The sequence below is a fragment of the Camelina sativa genome, chromosome 9 (genome assembly GCF_030686135.1).
Source record: "Camelina sativa cultivar CO46 ecotype springtype chromosome 9, ASM3068613v1".
Classification (NCBI taxonomy): domain Eukaryota; kingdom Viridiplantae; phylum Streptophyta; class Magnoliopsida; order Brassicales; family Brassicaceae; genus Camelina; species Camelina sativa.
In genome coordinates, this window is record NC_141888.1 from 19911559 (window position 1) to 19929142 (window position 17584).

The 17584-nt window shown below is 31.7% G+C and overlaps 1 protein-coding gene across 1 annotated transcript; it reads right to left on the reverse strand.

Annotated features, from left to right (window-relative positions):
- Positions 1-1098: 1098 nt before the first annotated feature.
- Positions 1099-6589, reverse strand: LOC104711037 (putative respiratory burst oxidase homolog protein J). Its single transcript, XM_010427706.2, has 13 exons — positions 5597-6589; positions 5227-5389; positions 4989-5151; positions 3891-4697; positions 3672-3767; positions 3426-3541; positions 3205-3307; positions 2990-3093; positions 2736-2895; positions 2433-2645; positions 2064-2192; positions 1899-1947; positions 1099-1465 (listed from the first exon to the last, which is right to left on the reverse strand). Exons 1-13 carry the CDS (start codon positions 6093-6095, stop codon positions 1356-1358), a joined length of 2712 nt encoding a protein of 903 aa, XP_010426008.1. The 5' UTR covers positions 6096-6589; the 3' UTR covers positions 1099-1355.
- Between the last annotated feature and the right edge of the window lie 10995 nt (positions 6590-17584).

Genomic DNA, 17584 nt, shown 5'->3' on the forward strand with positions numbered 1-17584 from the left:
GGGAAAACCGTTAAGCCTGACGAGTCTCTCCTCCACCTCCTGGCAATCCATCAGTCGCGGTAACACCCAGTGCAAGAGAAACCGTACCCGTGCTTGCTGCCGCATACGTCTCAACACTCCCCCGATCTCCTACCCATCCCGGCTCCTCGATTCGATCCAAGTTACTCACCAAGAAAGAACCCCCTGATCTCCCCATAATATCTTTCTCAACCCGTAATCTTTTCCCCGACGCAGAGAGCTCCACCTCTTTCTTTGCCGGACCAAACACCAGGCCTTTAGTGGGCCCTGTGACTTTCATTTGACGAGGCCCACTTGACACCACCCCTTTTTTCGATCTGGGCTTTTTCCCACTAACATCTTCCCTCGGCCCATTGTTTTTCTTCTCCCCTACAGCCCCAAAAACAATCGGCTTGCCTTGGTTAACACTCTTCCCTCTATTAACCTGATTTTGTGGATCCTCATTTTCCTTATTCGCCCCTGCAATCTCCTCCTCTGTCCGGATCTCCCCAATTTCCATATCAACCTCCAAGTTACCAAACTTGTTTGATACTGCAATAATGGCAGGATTTTTGTTCACCATCGTACTCCGGTGCGCACCACCAGCAGGTCTCACCGCACTAACCCTCGGAGAAACCGTTGTCGCCGCCTTTGTCATACTCCTCCCCCGTCTTGAGACCTCCGTAAAACCATCATCATCTGAGGATGCCTCCTTCTCGACACCAGATACAACTGTAGTCGTTGTTGGAGTCACCGCAACTTGTTGTGGTCAATTATGAATTAGATGCCCGTATAAACCACATGCAGAGCAGATATTCGCCAACCCCTCATACGAAACAAAGTACCGCGCACCATTAACTACCACTGTCCCCTTAAGCGGTTTCCGGAGATCAACTTCAACACAAATCCGTGTAAACCGGGCTCTCTCAAACAAGATCTAACCTTTGTTACTATGTGGTACCTATCAAATATTTTTTATAATATTTGATAGTTTAAAATTTGAAATCTAATGCCTTGTGAGAATAAATATAGTTTAAATGGAAGTTTACTCATTAGTTGATAGGACAAATTAATTGCCATTTAAACTAATATACATTTCAATTTTCAAAAACAAAAATAGTTTTAAAATAAATATGTTGAAGGTATTACATCAAGTATTCTCATTTAAAAATGTCACCGAAATAAAATTCTATCTTGAGATTTATCTTTCGTAACATGACTAATTAACTGACTATAAAATACATACCCTAACTACAAATTGTCCTTAAGTCTAAGTGAGATAACTCAACTCAAAATTTCTTGTTTCAATAATAATCAATATATTACAAACAATTTTATGAAAAGAAACAAAAAAAAAGTTAGAAATTCTCTTTGTGGAAAGTAAATCGGGTGGACGACTCTAGACTGAACTCTTGACAAAGTGAATTTAGCGGTCGAACAAGCGTGGGACTTCCACAATAGAACACACCTGAAATCAACCATATAAACTAAGATCATCTCAAATAAAACGTTAAAAAATAAAAATTCAAACTGAAAAAAAAAGAAAGAGTCCCAAAAAAGAAATAGAAACCTATTCCCTTATAATTTTTCTTTACCAACTATACTAAAATTTATATATCTTTATTGTTAAAGCTAGTTTAAAAACCCAAAATAGTAAGGCCAGAAATTACATGATTATAGTTTCTTTGAACATATTTCCTTATGAAATTTCTTAAATAATGCAAGAAAAAGTGCTTATTATGCAACTAGTTTAATAAAAACAGGCCAAAGGTAACACATGAAGATTCTCTAATTTCATACATGGAATGAGAATTAAACTTGAATATTTAATAAAAGACACTCAAATACATTTTGCTAGCAATGTTAAAGAATATTTTAAAATAACTAAAAGAACCAATTACCTATGCGAGAAGTTTCATGCTTGCTTGACAATGCAAAATGGGTTCGTATCTGAATCAGGTAGGAATATAGGAAATTTCTATTATTTTAAATAGCGATGAGAAATAGAACTAAGGTAAATGAAATATCAAAGTGGATATAATAAAGAAAAAAAAGTTTAAACGTACTCGGCTCTCAGAGACAATATCAACACCGTTTTTGGCATGTTGAAGTTTCTGGACCATAGCGATGAGAGCAGATCTTGCATCTCCTGCTTCGTACATACTTGTTAAGTAGTTATGCATCTCTATCACGTTCTGCCAAATACATTACACACACAAAAAATATAACATAAAGATATAGATAAAAAAATATTATATGCTAAATTGCGTGACATCATTAAGCTTTCCCAAGGTATTGTAAAATCAATTGAAGACTAACATTATAGTATATATTTTTGTATATTAATAGACTATCACAAAACTAATATGAAAATACACAACATGTATAATATAAAACTCAATTCATACTTTTTAAAACTGGATATTAGAACTTACGGTTTTGTCATACACTGCAATATCATCCATAACTCCCTTGAACCATTCGAAAGAAGCTTGCTCTCTTGTCACCCAATAAAAATATGCTCTTTGTGGAAACTTCTTACCTCCACTTACACTACCTCCTCCTACACTACCTCCTCCTACGCTTGCACCTCCTATGCTTGCACCTCCTATGCTTTCACCTCCTACGCTTCCTTCATGCTTTTGCCCCTGCATTTTCCAAATTTTACACCCCTTTATACTTTGCTTCATATAGTCTTATTGTTACTTCAAGACTCACTTTGGTTAAAGATTACTTACAGATTTTGGAATTCCAGGTTTGAGATTGTTCAACATGTCTTTTAGGATACTTATAAATGGGGTCGCCCCGATCCCTAGCCCGATTAACAAAAGAATATCGTACTTCTGATAGTTTTGTGCCGGAGCCCCATACGGTCCCTTGATAAAAATTCTTGGAAATCTGGTTGTGGATAGATATGGATCGAATGATATCAGATTTCGATCATCTTATGTAAGAATATCCTCGATTTATCAAGGAGTTAAAATTCACTTACAAGACTTGTGATTCTTCAATGAGAGGATTTGCACCTCTCGCTCTTGTTTCCATTCGAACAAGATTATTTGGACTAGGTTTTGATGATTGATGAGGCTCGCATGTCTACAAGAAACAAGAAGTAACTATAAATATCAAATTTGGACTTTGATTTTGGTTATGACATGTATTGAAAGTGATAGAAACATATTTAAAAAACTAAATTAAGAAAATTACTTCTGCAAATCTGTTCCTAAGTTCAGAGGTCCAATCTCCTAATGCTCTTATGTGAACGCTCAAGTAATCATCTCCGGGTGCAGAAGTGACGGAGAATGGATGCCTAAATCACAAAAAAAAAAAATGACAATTAATATTTTCAATGATAAAAATATAATATTTATTTTGGTAAGTTATATAACTATTGTTTAGATATCCGTTTTCGAAGAAGATGTTATTACCATTCGAATTTGGAGATATCAGGGCACTTGACAAACATATACATACCACTTTTGTACTTGAACCCTTGAGGTCTTGTCATATAGAGTGCGAGAACATTGCCTGAATATACAATTGCCTAGGCAAAAACAATTTACGAGGAAAGAAAACACAATGAAATTGTTATTACATATTACACTTCATAATCTTCTGAATTAATTCATAACGTTATAAGAAGGAATATACATATACGAATCTTAAACAATTACCTTAATAATGTGGACACGATGGTTGTGTTCTTGAACTCGTGAGAAGAGCCTCTCGCCCGCGTACAAAACCATTGGCACGGCCACGTACATCCATGTCTTTATTTTTCCATACAACATAAGTATTTGTAAAAAAGTTAAGACTCTAAAGTTTACTTAATATGTTACGTTTACGTCTCTCTATATCTCTTAACATATATTCATTGTAGTATATAAACTTACCGTCTTTTGGTACCAAGGCTTCTCGATGATAAGAATGTAACCATGGATGATAAGAAGAGCATAAGCAATAACCAGCAAATGATGAGCATACCAAAACGAATTAAATCCAGCTAGACGGTTAAATGGTTTACGCAGTTTCACTATGTTCCTTCTGAAGTAATGCATAGCAAGCGTGAATGAGATACCCATAATGACGATCATTAGAACTCCTGTGACCGAAACCGGGGTCAGCATTAGACCTAAATAGGTAGGTTGCTTGACCCCCAAGAGATTTCCCGCATAGTCCGAGTACAAATCATGAGGGCAAGTGCTTAGCCTCGGGTAATTGCAAAGCAAATGTAGTGCCGTGTGGAGCAAGGAAATAACCGCTATCGCCAACGCTACTAGCTTGTGGAAATTGATGTTATCGTCAAATGGGATCAGGTGACTCAAGAAAGTTGATCTGAGGAACGTTAGGGTTCTTCTTAAAACAGGGACCAAGATCAAAGCCATGTTTAGTTTCAGTATTTCGGCTGTTCCTTTAGCGGCGCAAACGCAGCGGCCGGTGATGTTATAAAGAGGGCTTGTAGTGAACTCATTGTATTTCCACATGAAGAGGAAGATGTTTACTGCGAGCCACAATGTGACGACCCATATCTTCTTCCAGTTCTCGTACATTAGCTCTGCGGTTACTGAAACGTATTTACTAGTCGATGTTCTGTAACGTTTTGGGATCATGGCTCGCGTTAGCTGTTGCGAACTCCTCACGATCTTTTTTGAGTCGGCGTTTGATACCATTCCTGTTAATAGCACCTCGAGTTGCCACATCTGGTCGATGTAAACTAAATAAATGTCAGAGTGGACAAGGCATGCAACACAAAAAAAAACTTTTAACAAAAATTCAAAATATGCAACATAAAGATATAATGTGCATGCAACATAAAACTACTTTTGGTTTTACCATCAATATTAATTAGGTTTCAATTTCATAAAACCAAAAATTACTAATTTCTACTGTATTATCATTTTCATATAATAATAACTAAAAAGATATTGAAAACTTCACATGGTCACTCTAATATGTTGTAGATATTTATGGAAATGGAATCAAGATGAAACCTCAATGTATCCGTGTTGGTCGGGGTCGAGTTCTTCCATGATCAAAGAAGCATAAGTCGCTGCGTTCTTCTTAAGATTCACGAGCTTGTTCGCGGATGCACTCAACACTATAACCTCTTTAACCTCATCTTCTGTTAACTTCCCGTCTCCGTCCTTGTCACACCTACACCGCAACTGTTAACATTTTTTCTCTATATATTTTACAAATTAAAACCAAACATAATTAAAAAGTGGTTACATGTCGAAGAAGATCTGGAGGCGACAGTCGAGATCTTTCTTGATCATGTCTTCCCAAAAAAGCTTGAGTTGGTCCTTGTCAATCCCATTTTCTGTGTTTATTTGTCTTCTCCTACCCAATGCTTCGTATACTTCTGCCGCAAACTCCAATGAATCTCCCATTCCTAATACACATTACATAATTCTATTATATAAACATCATTTTATTTTAATTTGAAGAACAAACTTTTCAAATTGACAACAAAAAAAAAAAAAAATATAACCTTATTTTTAAAGATTACGTTTAACTACGTAAGAAGAAAAGATTAATCATAGTATTACTTAAAAGATTACATTTACGTAAGATAAAAAAGGATTAATCATAGTTTTACCAATGCAAACGCCGAATTTTTCCTTGGGAAGCCGCCCGTCAACGGCGAATTGATTAAACCGGTTCTCGATCGATCTCCATGAATCTCGTTCCCGTCCAGTGACTGTCCGATCAAGGAACCGGAGACTTTGTAGTCCTCTAGCCGCGCTAGATGTAGTTCTCTCAACTCTTTGTGGCCCTGGTTTTTTTTCTTGGGCCACAGGTAGTGGAGGCCCCAAGTTTCCACTCTTTCTCGTGCTCGGGGATCCAAGATTCCCGCTCTTTCTCCATTTCGACACGCTCATAGATCTGATCATTGATCCCACCCCGAGATTCTTAGACATATTCCTCAAGATCCCACCACCACCACCAACACCACTACCGGTACTACTCTCGGGATTATTGTTATTGGTTATGTTTTCCGGTTGTTTCACCGAACCCGCACCACTTGGATCTATCTCGACGCTCTCTAACATCCATTTCGAGGAGTCCTCGGTCCCAGCCTTTCTGTTGTTTTTCATGATGCCTTATAACTTTGTATCGTTTCCTTTTCGTCTATGATTTAAGTTTCAACGCACAAGATGATACACTCCACTTCTGCATTTTCTCTTTTCGTGTTGTTCTGCCATCTATCAAACGCTTGACCCTTAGAAATCTTTGTTTTTGGTTGATAACGAATCATGAGAGATTCTGATTTTCTCTCTTAATTCGTGTGAGTTCTTGATCTTTTTCTTCTGCGAAGTTTTCGGTATCGATAATTCTACGAGAAGAGACTAAGAATAGCCTCCTTATTGTGTGTGTCATTTGTAACATTGTCGATAGTCTATTTACATGGGAAGAGGGACACATGAAGAGTTACTAAAAATAGGAAGTTCTAAGGTAAACTTTGAGGTCAATTTACACACAAAAAAAAACCCCCCGTAAAAGAATGGAAGATGAAACGAATTAATGAATGGCCATCATTAACTAAAGAAGTAAAAATACAATTAACGAAAGGATTTCTCGAATCAGCCATGAAGTAAAGGGCGCTTGCCCACAGCCACAATTTGTAGACTTGATTTTTAGGCTACATTTAAAAATATACTAGGTAATAATCCGTGCAACAGTATGGGTGAAATTTTTGTTTGAGATATTACATTTGTAAATATATTTTTTTTAGTATAACATTTATACCATAAATTCATATTAGTTTGAATTCATCAAGTTTATGATAGTTTAAAATATTAATTATTTCACCATAAATTTTAGATTGACATGATGGCAAATCTTGATCGAATGTGAACCGAATTAGTGATCGGTTAGATTTTTATTAAAATCTTGAACTATCAAATCAGATAAAAATCACAAAAAAAAAAACTAGAATTTCATGAACCAAATGATTTAAATAATATTGTTAACCCGGTCAAACCCGTTCGCTAATCAATCCCACAACGGGTTTAAATATTTTGAGCCGCAAAATGTCTTTGCATCTGTCTCGCTTGAATTCGTGTGATCCGCAGTAACCCACATGCATTTCAATAAATCATTTTTCTAATATATAAAATATAGCTAAAACTTAAACTTAATTTATATTAGTAAAGTTGTGTGCTAAAGTTTTTAAGAATAACACATTTGTTTTTTTTTTTTTACAAACACAATGGCATATAGCTGTAAATAATAAATCCAAATGAGACTAAATAACTAAATGTGTCTCAGCTATTGGTATAATATTATTACTTTTTTCATTTTTATTGGACTGACTTTTCTAAATTTTAAGATTTCTGTAATAACACTATAACTACATATTTATATATAATGTTTAACTACATAGTTATCCAAATTAAAATATATATTTATGTCATTTCAATTGGTGATCATACGTTTTTTTGGGGCAAATATAGGTACTGTTTTTAGTAAAAGAATAAACGTTGAGCCAGTTTCAAATGATCTTCGATTCTTTCACCTTTCTTTATAAAATTATTAGAAAAGTAACATTATTTATATTTTTGAAGATATGATTTTAATATATATTTTCTTACATCTCTTAATATAGTTATATTATTATATTACAATACATAGTGAAATTAATTTAATTTTGAAAATATGTAGGCAATAATATTTATCAGTTTTTGAATAATATTTACCAATTTTAAAATTTATAGGAGAAAAATATTGTGCATATAAATAAATTGAATAGCAGCAGTGGTAGTTGACAAAGAAAAATAGCAATGGCAGTTTTATGTAATATTATGGAATATTAAGGGTAAATAATAAATTGAGTACGGAGCTCTCTGGTGACGACACGTCAACTTTTTTTAGAGAATGCTTCTCTTTTAATATATAGGGGATTGTTGGTTCACTAGGTTTAAGTTATCTCATATATGGATTTTGCTTTGTTAGCATAATTCATTTCACTATATAGATTTAAACCCTTGTGTTGAATCGTAATCTATATTTGATCCGATTAGAACTTGCTGATTTGATTCTGTGAAAAAACTATGAGCATAAGATAAAAACAAGAAAGAATGACACAAGAACACCGAAATTTTACGAGTTCAGGTTTCAATGTGGAACCCTACATCACGCCGAAGATCGACTCCGGAATCCAGTAGATCTTAGCTCAAAATTGAGCTCATACAAGTGACTGTTACAATCTCTCACCTAGGTTTAGATTACAATCACTCTCAAAATTATTTTCACAATGTCAAAATATTATCAATATACTTGATATATATTGTCATTATATGAATTACTAACTTTGAAAATTAAACTTTATATAATAATATACAACTATTAAGACATTGAGAATTCTATAGTGTAAAGTGCAAAAGTTGTTCTTAAACTAATTCAAATATCGAGATATTATGAACCATATAGATATGTAAGTTGCAACATAATTAATTTAAAATCAGAACTACAAAAATAATGATTTCTCATATTTGTATTTTCAATAGCATTATAAATATTGATGCATAAACACTAAATATTTGTGTACTTCTTCTTGAAATAATTTCATAATATATAATAAAAACATATCAATATATGTGCTTTGATTGGTGTTCTTCCAATTCATCTCATGATTTGAAACCGGTAAAGATCTATCAATCATTTTCTGAGATGTTATAGATCTCTTTATATTTTTCTTCAATTTTTTACCCAAATAACCTCGTCTAAAATGGATTAACCGTTCTATTCTTTATCTTTCATTTGTAAATTACCAAAATATCTCTCAAATCCACTCTTTTGAAAGAAATGATGGTGATGAAAAATCGCGTGGAGTGATGTAGGAAAAACATGAATGTTAATATATGCTCGCTCTAATAATTAATATTGTTGGAAAATAAATGAAATTTCTATAAATAATCTATTTGATATCTATAAATTATTTTCTTATGTATAAAAAAAGATTATATCATGAAATAGTTAATTACAGAAAATAAATAATTATTGTGACAAATGTTATGATATCTAATAAAATTTACTAAAAACAATAAGTTGAGGATAATGATAGAAGAGATTTTCAATAACTATGTTATGTAGTCAAAGTAATTTGACGATATAAGTAAGATACCACACATGTGATTAACATAAATGATATTCATGACTTTACTTATGTGGATGAATGTAAAAAACATCGTATTTTTCAAAAACAAAGCAATGAAGGATGTATTAAACATGTTTGACAGATTAATAGATAATTTTTGTTTTTTTTTAAAATAGTAAATCTGTGAGACATAAAATAAGCAAGAACAAATTGTTACATTAAATTTTACTTTTAATATCCAAAATTTAGAAATGTATTTTCATATGGTAGATACAAAATATAATCTCTAAATATTTAATATTTTCTTAGTAAAGCATTGAATTTAAATGTATATCATATATGTAGTAATTAATTTTTTTGTCAACAACATGCATTATTTGCGTCGCACCGGTATTGCAACAGATACATCAACAAAAACCATTTGGCTACATTTTGAATTTTAGTAACATTTTTTCACAAGAAGGTTGGCTAGGGATTTCTTGTAAATAGTAGTTCATTTAGATCAAAGATATTTAATGAATAAAAATTGTTTGAATGATTTCTAATAATAAATCAGGATATATAATCAAAATTTTGTATTAAGATACATAAATTAACCATATTATTATGAAACTAATTATTAATTGAAAAGAGATATGTATAATAAATTGAATCAATACATTTACACATTCGATTATGTTATAAGTGAACTAACATATTGCTACACATATTAAAAGCAAACTAAAGAGTAAAGATCCATATACTGAAAATACAACCTATGATGAGTATATATATTATATGATAAGTAATTGCATAATGTTAATATATATATTTTTTAATTAAAAAAGTTACAACAATAGAACAAAATATGTATAACATTCAATTATGTTACTTATAGTAAAAAATACAAAAATAATTCAGAATCTGAATACTAAAACAATATATAGACACAATAAATTAAAGTTTTCTCCCGCAATATACCACGGCCAATCCTAGTTATAAGTGATGTTAATATTCTTCATAAGCTTCTTCTCACACTTACAAATATGGAGAAAGACAAAGAAAAATCAAAATATGGTCAACAGTTCAAAATATTGAGAAACTAGAATTAGACATGTGCTCTAGCACAGATCACTACAAAATAAACATAGCAGTTTCCGACGGACAAATCAGTCGGAAAATTGTCGGAAACAAGCATTTCCAACCATTAACCAACGACAGTAAATCAGTCGGAAATCGCTGGTCGGAAATATATTTGGTTGGAAATCCGTCAGAAATTTCCAACCGAAAAGGTGGTCGGAAATTCGTTGGTAATAAACGGTCAGAAATTTGTCAGAAATATTTGACTGATTACCGACAATTTTCCAACCGAAATATTTTCCAACCAAAAGTATTAAAACGTATGGATGCTAATAATTGATATTTAGAATTTTTATATCAAATTAAAATTAGAATGGCTAAATAAATAAGTTAAATTGTCAATTAAAACCAGAAAAATAGTTTTGAAATCTCAACAAAAGAAATTAAAATAATACACTTAGTTAAATTAAAACATTAATCTACTCTTGAGTTTCATCTTCATCTTCTTCTTGGATCTACTTTACTCTTTTCCTTTTTCTTCAATGGAGTTTCACACATGGTCTCTACCTTGAATTCTCCATGTTTTGACTTCATGACCAAATCTGCATAAAAGAGAAAGAGCACTTAAAATCACAAAAGAGAGTACATGACCAAAGAATCTAATTCTTGATTCTATAAAAAAAAAAAACTAAACCATAGATCTGGAAAAAAAAATCCAGTTCATTTTGAAACCCTAATTTTGATTTTAAAATCAAAGTTTCTAATTTGGATTCTCTGAGTAGAACATCAAAATAAATGAAACTGAAAACCCTAATTAAACTGGTGTTCTTATAAAATCAACAAAATTGAAATCAATTCAAAGAATCTAAATATTTAAACATCTATGATGGAAGAAAAAATAACCTAAGCTTGCTTGGATCTGGAAGACTTGTCTTCCTTCACTTCAGTACCATCAATTGATTCATCTGCTTTGAAAGATTTTGGTTAGAAAAAAAAAAGATTTTGGCCAGAATAGATGAAGAACATAGAGATAGAGTAAAGAAGATAAAAAATGAAAATATAGAGAGGATGAGGGTTGCCTTTAATTAGGGTTGTTAGAATAATTTTGGTTGGAAAACGGTTAGTAAAAACCGACGGATATATTTGTTGGAGATTTCGTCGGAAATTACTGACCGATTTCCAATCGTTTTGAAAGGTCGGAAATTAATGACCAATTCTCGACCAAAAATTAAAAGCAGTTGGAAAATTGGTCGGAAAACAGTCGGTAAATACTGACGGATATATCAGTCGGAATGTTTGTTGGAATTTACCGACCGATTTCCAATCATTTAAAAAGGTTGGAAATTACCGACCGATTTACAACCGAATTTTATATCCGTCAATTAACGGTTGGAAATTGGTCGAAAAATTTACTGACTAATAAATCGGTCAGAAATTTGGTCGGAATCAACAATGTTTTCTTGTAGTGGATTGAAATCTCTTTTATTTATTTTGTAATTTTTATTCAAAATTCCATATATATGATTGTTTTATTCGTTAATTTTTTTTTCCGATAAAATACTATGCCATGAAATCATATAATAAATCTGATTTATGGAAAGAACATCTATTTTGTAAGATCTGTTCTAGTAGATCTAAATTTTGACCCGTGTTACACCGCAAGTTAAGTTATTTGATAAAAAAGAAAATAAATTTTTGTTTGTTAACTTTATTTGATTTGCTTTGTGTTTAAAATTATATATTGTATTTTGATTGCTAATTCTATGACTTAACCTACAATATACCATATATTATTTTTTTTTGTTATAGTACTAATTTAATCAACTTAATTATATATGTCTATTAATCTAATTTCATATTGATGACAAAATAATGAAATGATTTTTTACCCGTGTAGCACTGTAACATCCTGAACCCAATTTTGGGTGGGTATTGATACCAAGGAGGGTGTCGGTCGACACCACTAAATTGGTGGTTGTTCTGTTTGTTTCAAAATCGATCGGTTTAGCTTGGTTTGGGTTTGGGAAACCCTAAGTCTCGTTTTATAGGAGCACGAGCAGCCTCTCTTTGGGGGGGGGGGTGTTTGTCGCTGCAAAGATAGAAAGAGAAAGAGAAAGAGAGATGATGAGTTGATCCTAAGAGAAAAGGGAGCCTGGAGGAGGGTTAGGAGAAGGAGAAGGGAGACCCAACATCTGTATGTGTATGGGAGAGGATGTGATTACTTGGTGGTGGATTAGGAAAGTCAAGGAAGCTTTCTCCTAGCTGTTATCCAGATAAATTGTGTTGTTTTAGTGTTAGATCGATTAGAGAATCGATGGTTGTGGCATATTAGAGTCTTACGGCAAGAAAGAGCTTGAAGGGAGGCTCGGATCGTGATTTATGGGTTGGTGTCAGTCGACACCAATACCTGCAGATGGACTGCGCGAACTGGTCTGAGATGGCTACTTTGGGGCAATGTTTGGAGAATGAAACGGAGTCCGATTTGGCTGAAATTTGGTGGGGAGCTTCGTGGGGCTACAGGCTTCATATCCAACGGTGGATTTGTGGACTGGACGGTTGGTTTATGTTTTAATCAAGTGTTTACATTGTGGTCTGGCATAGATGGTTTTGTGGTAAGTTTGGAGTGTCGAGCGACACCAAGGTGGTGTCGGTCGACACAAGCATGTTGTTGTGTGTTTGGATCCTAGGAGGACAGCTGGAGTTAGGTTTGGATGAGAGGAAATCGACAGAAGTGATGTTGTGAGCGTCGGTGTGTGTGGTGCTTCGCAAGTGGTGCGATGGGTGACGTTCGACACCAGGTGGAGGTGTCGTTCGCCACTAGAGAAATTGATAGTAAATTGGAGTATTCGTGGGAAAGTGCTGTCTGTGGCTGGACAAAATCAAATATTCCAGCCCACCTCTCTTGTTACTCGGTCGCTAGGGATGGTTGGTTGTGCGACACAGTAACTAGATGAGGTGGGGTTTAGTGTATTTGTGCAAATTTTTGCAAGGAGCGATTTTTACGCCGGTTGTCTCGTCGGAATTATGGAGTTCCAGTGAGATCGTTTCCCGTGGATCCTGTGCGAGGACTGAAAATCCGGATGCGGTCGTTTCAAGCACCAAATTAATGACATTGTAAATTTCTATTAATATCTACTCAAACACGTCCTGCCATATAACCCATCGAGTGATATTTTAACTCGTTGTACATCGCAAAAGGAAAAAAAAGTAAAAAACTTTGTAAAAGTCTAAATATATTATTAAAATTTAAAATATTTTAATAAAGCTTATATTTTTTTGGAAATTGCAAATACTTATAATCGAGACGATTAGAAATTGAAAACTTTAAAACATACACCAATTTGTATTTGTATTTGCCTTTAAAACAAACACAAATTTTACATATATTTGTAATTTTTTCCTTTAAAATATATTATAGCAAACGTATTTCTATTGGCACATATTGTATCTAAGTAAAATAAACACAATTTTTCAATTATTACAAAATTAGTTAATTCATAAGTTCTCTACTGTTCTCAAACACATTTTCAAAAATATTTCTAATTACCAATTTTTTATTTAATTTGAAATAAATAATATATATATCTTATTATATAAAGTTGGGTTCTGAAAGTTAGCCATTAACAAGATTTTGACATGTGCCAAGTTATCAATCTCAGATTTTGACATGTGTAAAAGTTAATATTTAATAGGAGAAATTTGACTACAATAAAAAAAATAATTTGTTTTAAAAAATTTAATAAAGTAAAAAGATAATGAGAATTTGTTAAAAATACACTTTTTGATATACCCTTTTTCAAAAATACCCTTTTTTGGCCATTTTTATTTTTGTCCTCCTTTAATTTTTAGTGACCATTTTACACATAGATAAAAAATATTTTATTTAATAAGAAGACAAACAAAATTTTCCCGCCAAAAAAAATTCTGACATATTATCCCGCTAATTTTTAAAAGTTTTCGACAAAAGAAAATACAAGGTTTTTAAAAGGTTTTATAAGGTAGAAATCTTATAAAATCCTTATAAACACATTATAAACGCTTAGATTTTTAAAAGAGTTTTAAAAGGTTTTAAAAGGATTTTAAAAGGTTTTAAAAGGATTTTAAAAGGTTTTAAAAGGATTTTAAAAGGTTTTTTAAACACCTTGTAAACGCTTTTACATGGTTTTTATAAGATTTTAAAAGGTTTTCAAAATGTTTTTAAAAGGTTTTTAAACACCTTGTAAACGCTTTTACAAGGTTTTATAAAGTTTTCAAAAGGGTTTAAAACACCTTGTAAATGCTTTTACAAGATTTTTAAAAGCATTTACAAGATTTTTTTAAAAAATTTAAACGCTTTTACAAGGTTTTTAAAAACGTTTACAATGTTTTTATAAGGTATAAATTTCGAAAATTTTGGCGGAAAATTTTTTTGATTTTGGCGGGGATAATTTGGTTATTTTGTATTTAAAGAGGAATAGTTTTAAAAATGGTCAACATGGAGGGATATTTTTGAAAAGGGACATGGAAAAGGGGGTATTTTTTAGAATGCCCCTTTTAATTTTAAGTTATTAATTGTACAAAAAAAAATAAAAAAAAAGGATTACGGAAAATATACAGTTAATTATTAATTCTATAATTTTGTAAATACTCACTTTTATATAAACATAGATCATCTCATATTTAAATAATTTATTCAAAAATACTGCTTTCAACTTTGTTTAATTGGAAATTTTTTTTTGATGGGAAGGTAATTTTTTCTTATTCTTTTAAACCAAAATTTTTGCCTACTTTCTCATTTTTCAGTTGGGAATAGATAAGATTAATTTGTTGACCCAAAAAAAAGATTAATATATGCGTCTTCTTTTCCTAATACTGTATTTTAAAATTTATTGTAATATTTTTAGATTTTTTTTATTTAGTTTATTTTTTCATCTTTGAATTATTTGAGATTCATATATTACCGTGCTTATAATATTTTATTCTATCTTTAGTTATGTCAAATTAATTTTCTTCTAATTTCTCAACCTTAATTAGTTGGTCATAAACCCTTATTTTTTGGCAAACATGGATGGGTCCACGGGCTGGGGATAGATGTAGAGCTCACTTAGAAAGATGGGCCCACGGAATAAGAGTGGACATAGGCTCACTAAGCAATGTGGCGGTTGAAGCGTTACAGAGACAGAACTACATCATGGTGTGTCAAAGAATGTTTCCATGAATACATTGGGATATTTAATATTAGTTATTAGCAAAAGATTTTGTGACGTTAGAAAAAGGTTTTTACTTTTATTGGTTGTCGGAGCAAGCCATTTTAAGATAGCAAAAATACATGAACATGTTCTCTCTATACGAGAAGAGGGTAGAGCCGAGGTTCTCTCTATAGTAGAAAATGTTGCACACAAGGTTATCTCCCCAAAGGAGGAAAATGGAAGAGGTTAGACGCAAGGTTATCTCTCCAAGGGAGGAAGGCGGAGCTAAGGTTCTCTCCATAGGGGAGGAGGTTAGACGCAAAGTTCTCTCCATAAGAAATGAGGCAGAGCCGAGATTTTCTACATGGTGGTCATACATTATTTTGATGGTACATCATTTATTAGTATATTATGTAATATATTTTTTATTCAAAATATTTTTTGAACCAACAATTTTTGTAATTAAAAAACTATGCAGAAGTGAAAGTAAAATAGTTGGCTTAATGTGTTCATATATATATTTTCTAGGTGGTGATAAAGAATATATTTTTAACATAGAATATATTTAGAATTGTAAAAATATACTTTTAAGAGTAACATACATCAAATATTTGTAAATAGATATAAATCAATGTATTATAACAGAAATAAAAATTTAATATATTTTTGTTAAATTTAATTTAATTTATAAAACTTTAAATCTGCATATCGGGCGGGTCCTCATCTAGTATATTTATATAGAGACATTTAGCAAATAAATCATGGAGTTGGAACCTATTTACAAGCATGCCATCAGCATTAATTATTAATTTGTTTTTCATTTAATTAATTAATATTAAGTTTCGATTTTTGGAAACAAGATTTCTTATCCTAATAAAATTTCCAAAACAATCGGAATCACTCCTTTTAACATTAAGTATTAAGTTTATAATTCATTTAATTATATTAAGTTTCCAATTTTACAAAACAATATTTTTTCCATACAAACATTTCCTAAACAATCGGCCTTATCAATAAACGAATTGATTTTCAATCTTGGAGGAGGATCCGTGGCCAAGATTTTCGATCTCAACGCATTGATATATCATATCCCAAGAATATTCCAAAAATAAAACAGATTACACCTCATTTCTCCCCAATTAGTTGTTTAATCGAATATTTTTTTTGTGCACAAGTTTGTTTAGTCGACCTAAATGATTAGTATATAAATACTCTACACCTAAACTCTGATTATACATCAGCAATCACAATTACACAAAGCTTACCAGAAAACTTAAACACTCTTTGTGTCTAGATATACCAAAAATCAAAACTTAATAATAATGTCTCCTATTTTTTCATCAGAAAACTTAAACACTCTTTCGTAGACGAATCATGTCAAATAAGGATGATGAAATCGATTGACTAAACATCAAGATGGGCCGAGATGTCGCAATGGACGGAATGAAACAAAGACGAAGAAGATGATAGATTTGTTTTGTCAGATAAAAAAATATAATTTATTTTATAGATTAACTATACGTATTCCTTCTATAAATCACTACTTATTTAGTTATATGTTATACTATGATATAAAACAATAAACCTCAAACAAACTACTTTCTAATTTCTATACTAACTAATATATCTATATTTGTAAGGTTGTACATTTTTAAAAATACAAATTAAACGTTAGTTATATGTATAGTTAATCTATAAAACAAATTATTATTTTTTATAAAGAAGATAGCCCCGCGGTGTACAGCTGGTAAATATCTAGTATATATATAAGCATGATAATATATGAATATTAGCTAGGCTATTCAAATAACCATTCTAAAAGTACTACAACTAAACTAGAAATATGACCCAAAAAAAGCAGGAAAAGACATATATTGATCTCACAAATCCTCTAAATATTAATAGAGATATTTTTGCTGATGTGGCAAGCCCACAATTTTTCTCATCTGTTAACTTTCTCTTTTATTGAAAAAAAAAAATCTACTATCACATTTGTCAAAACATATTTTCCTTATCTTCATCCTTTATAAACAACTCACCAAACACACATTTTATCTTAATATAAAGAACTTCCAAATTTAGTTTATTTATTTGTTTCTAATTTCTCTATTACCATATATTATATTTTTGAAATTCCTATATATTCAATGCTTTGATTTCTTACATGCACTTTGAATTTGAATACCAAACATCTTCTATTTATAAAAATTGAGTCATTTGGAAATATTTGAAATAAAAATAGTTATAAAATTAAATAGCC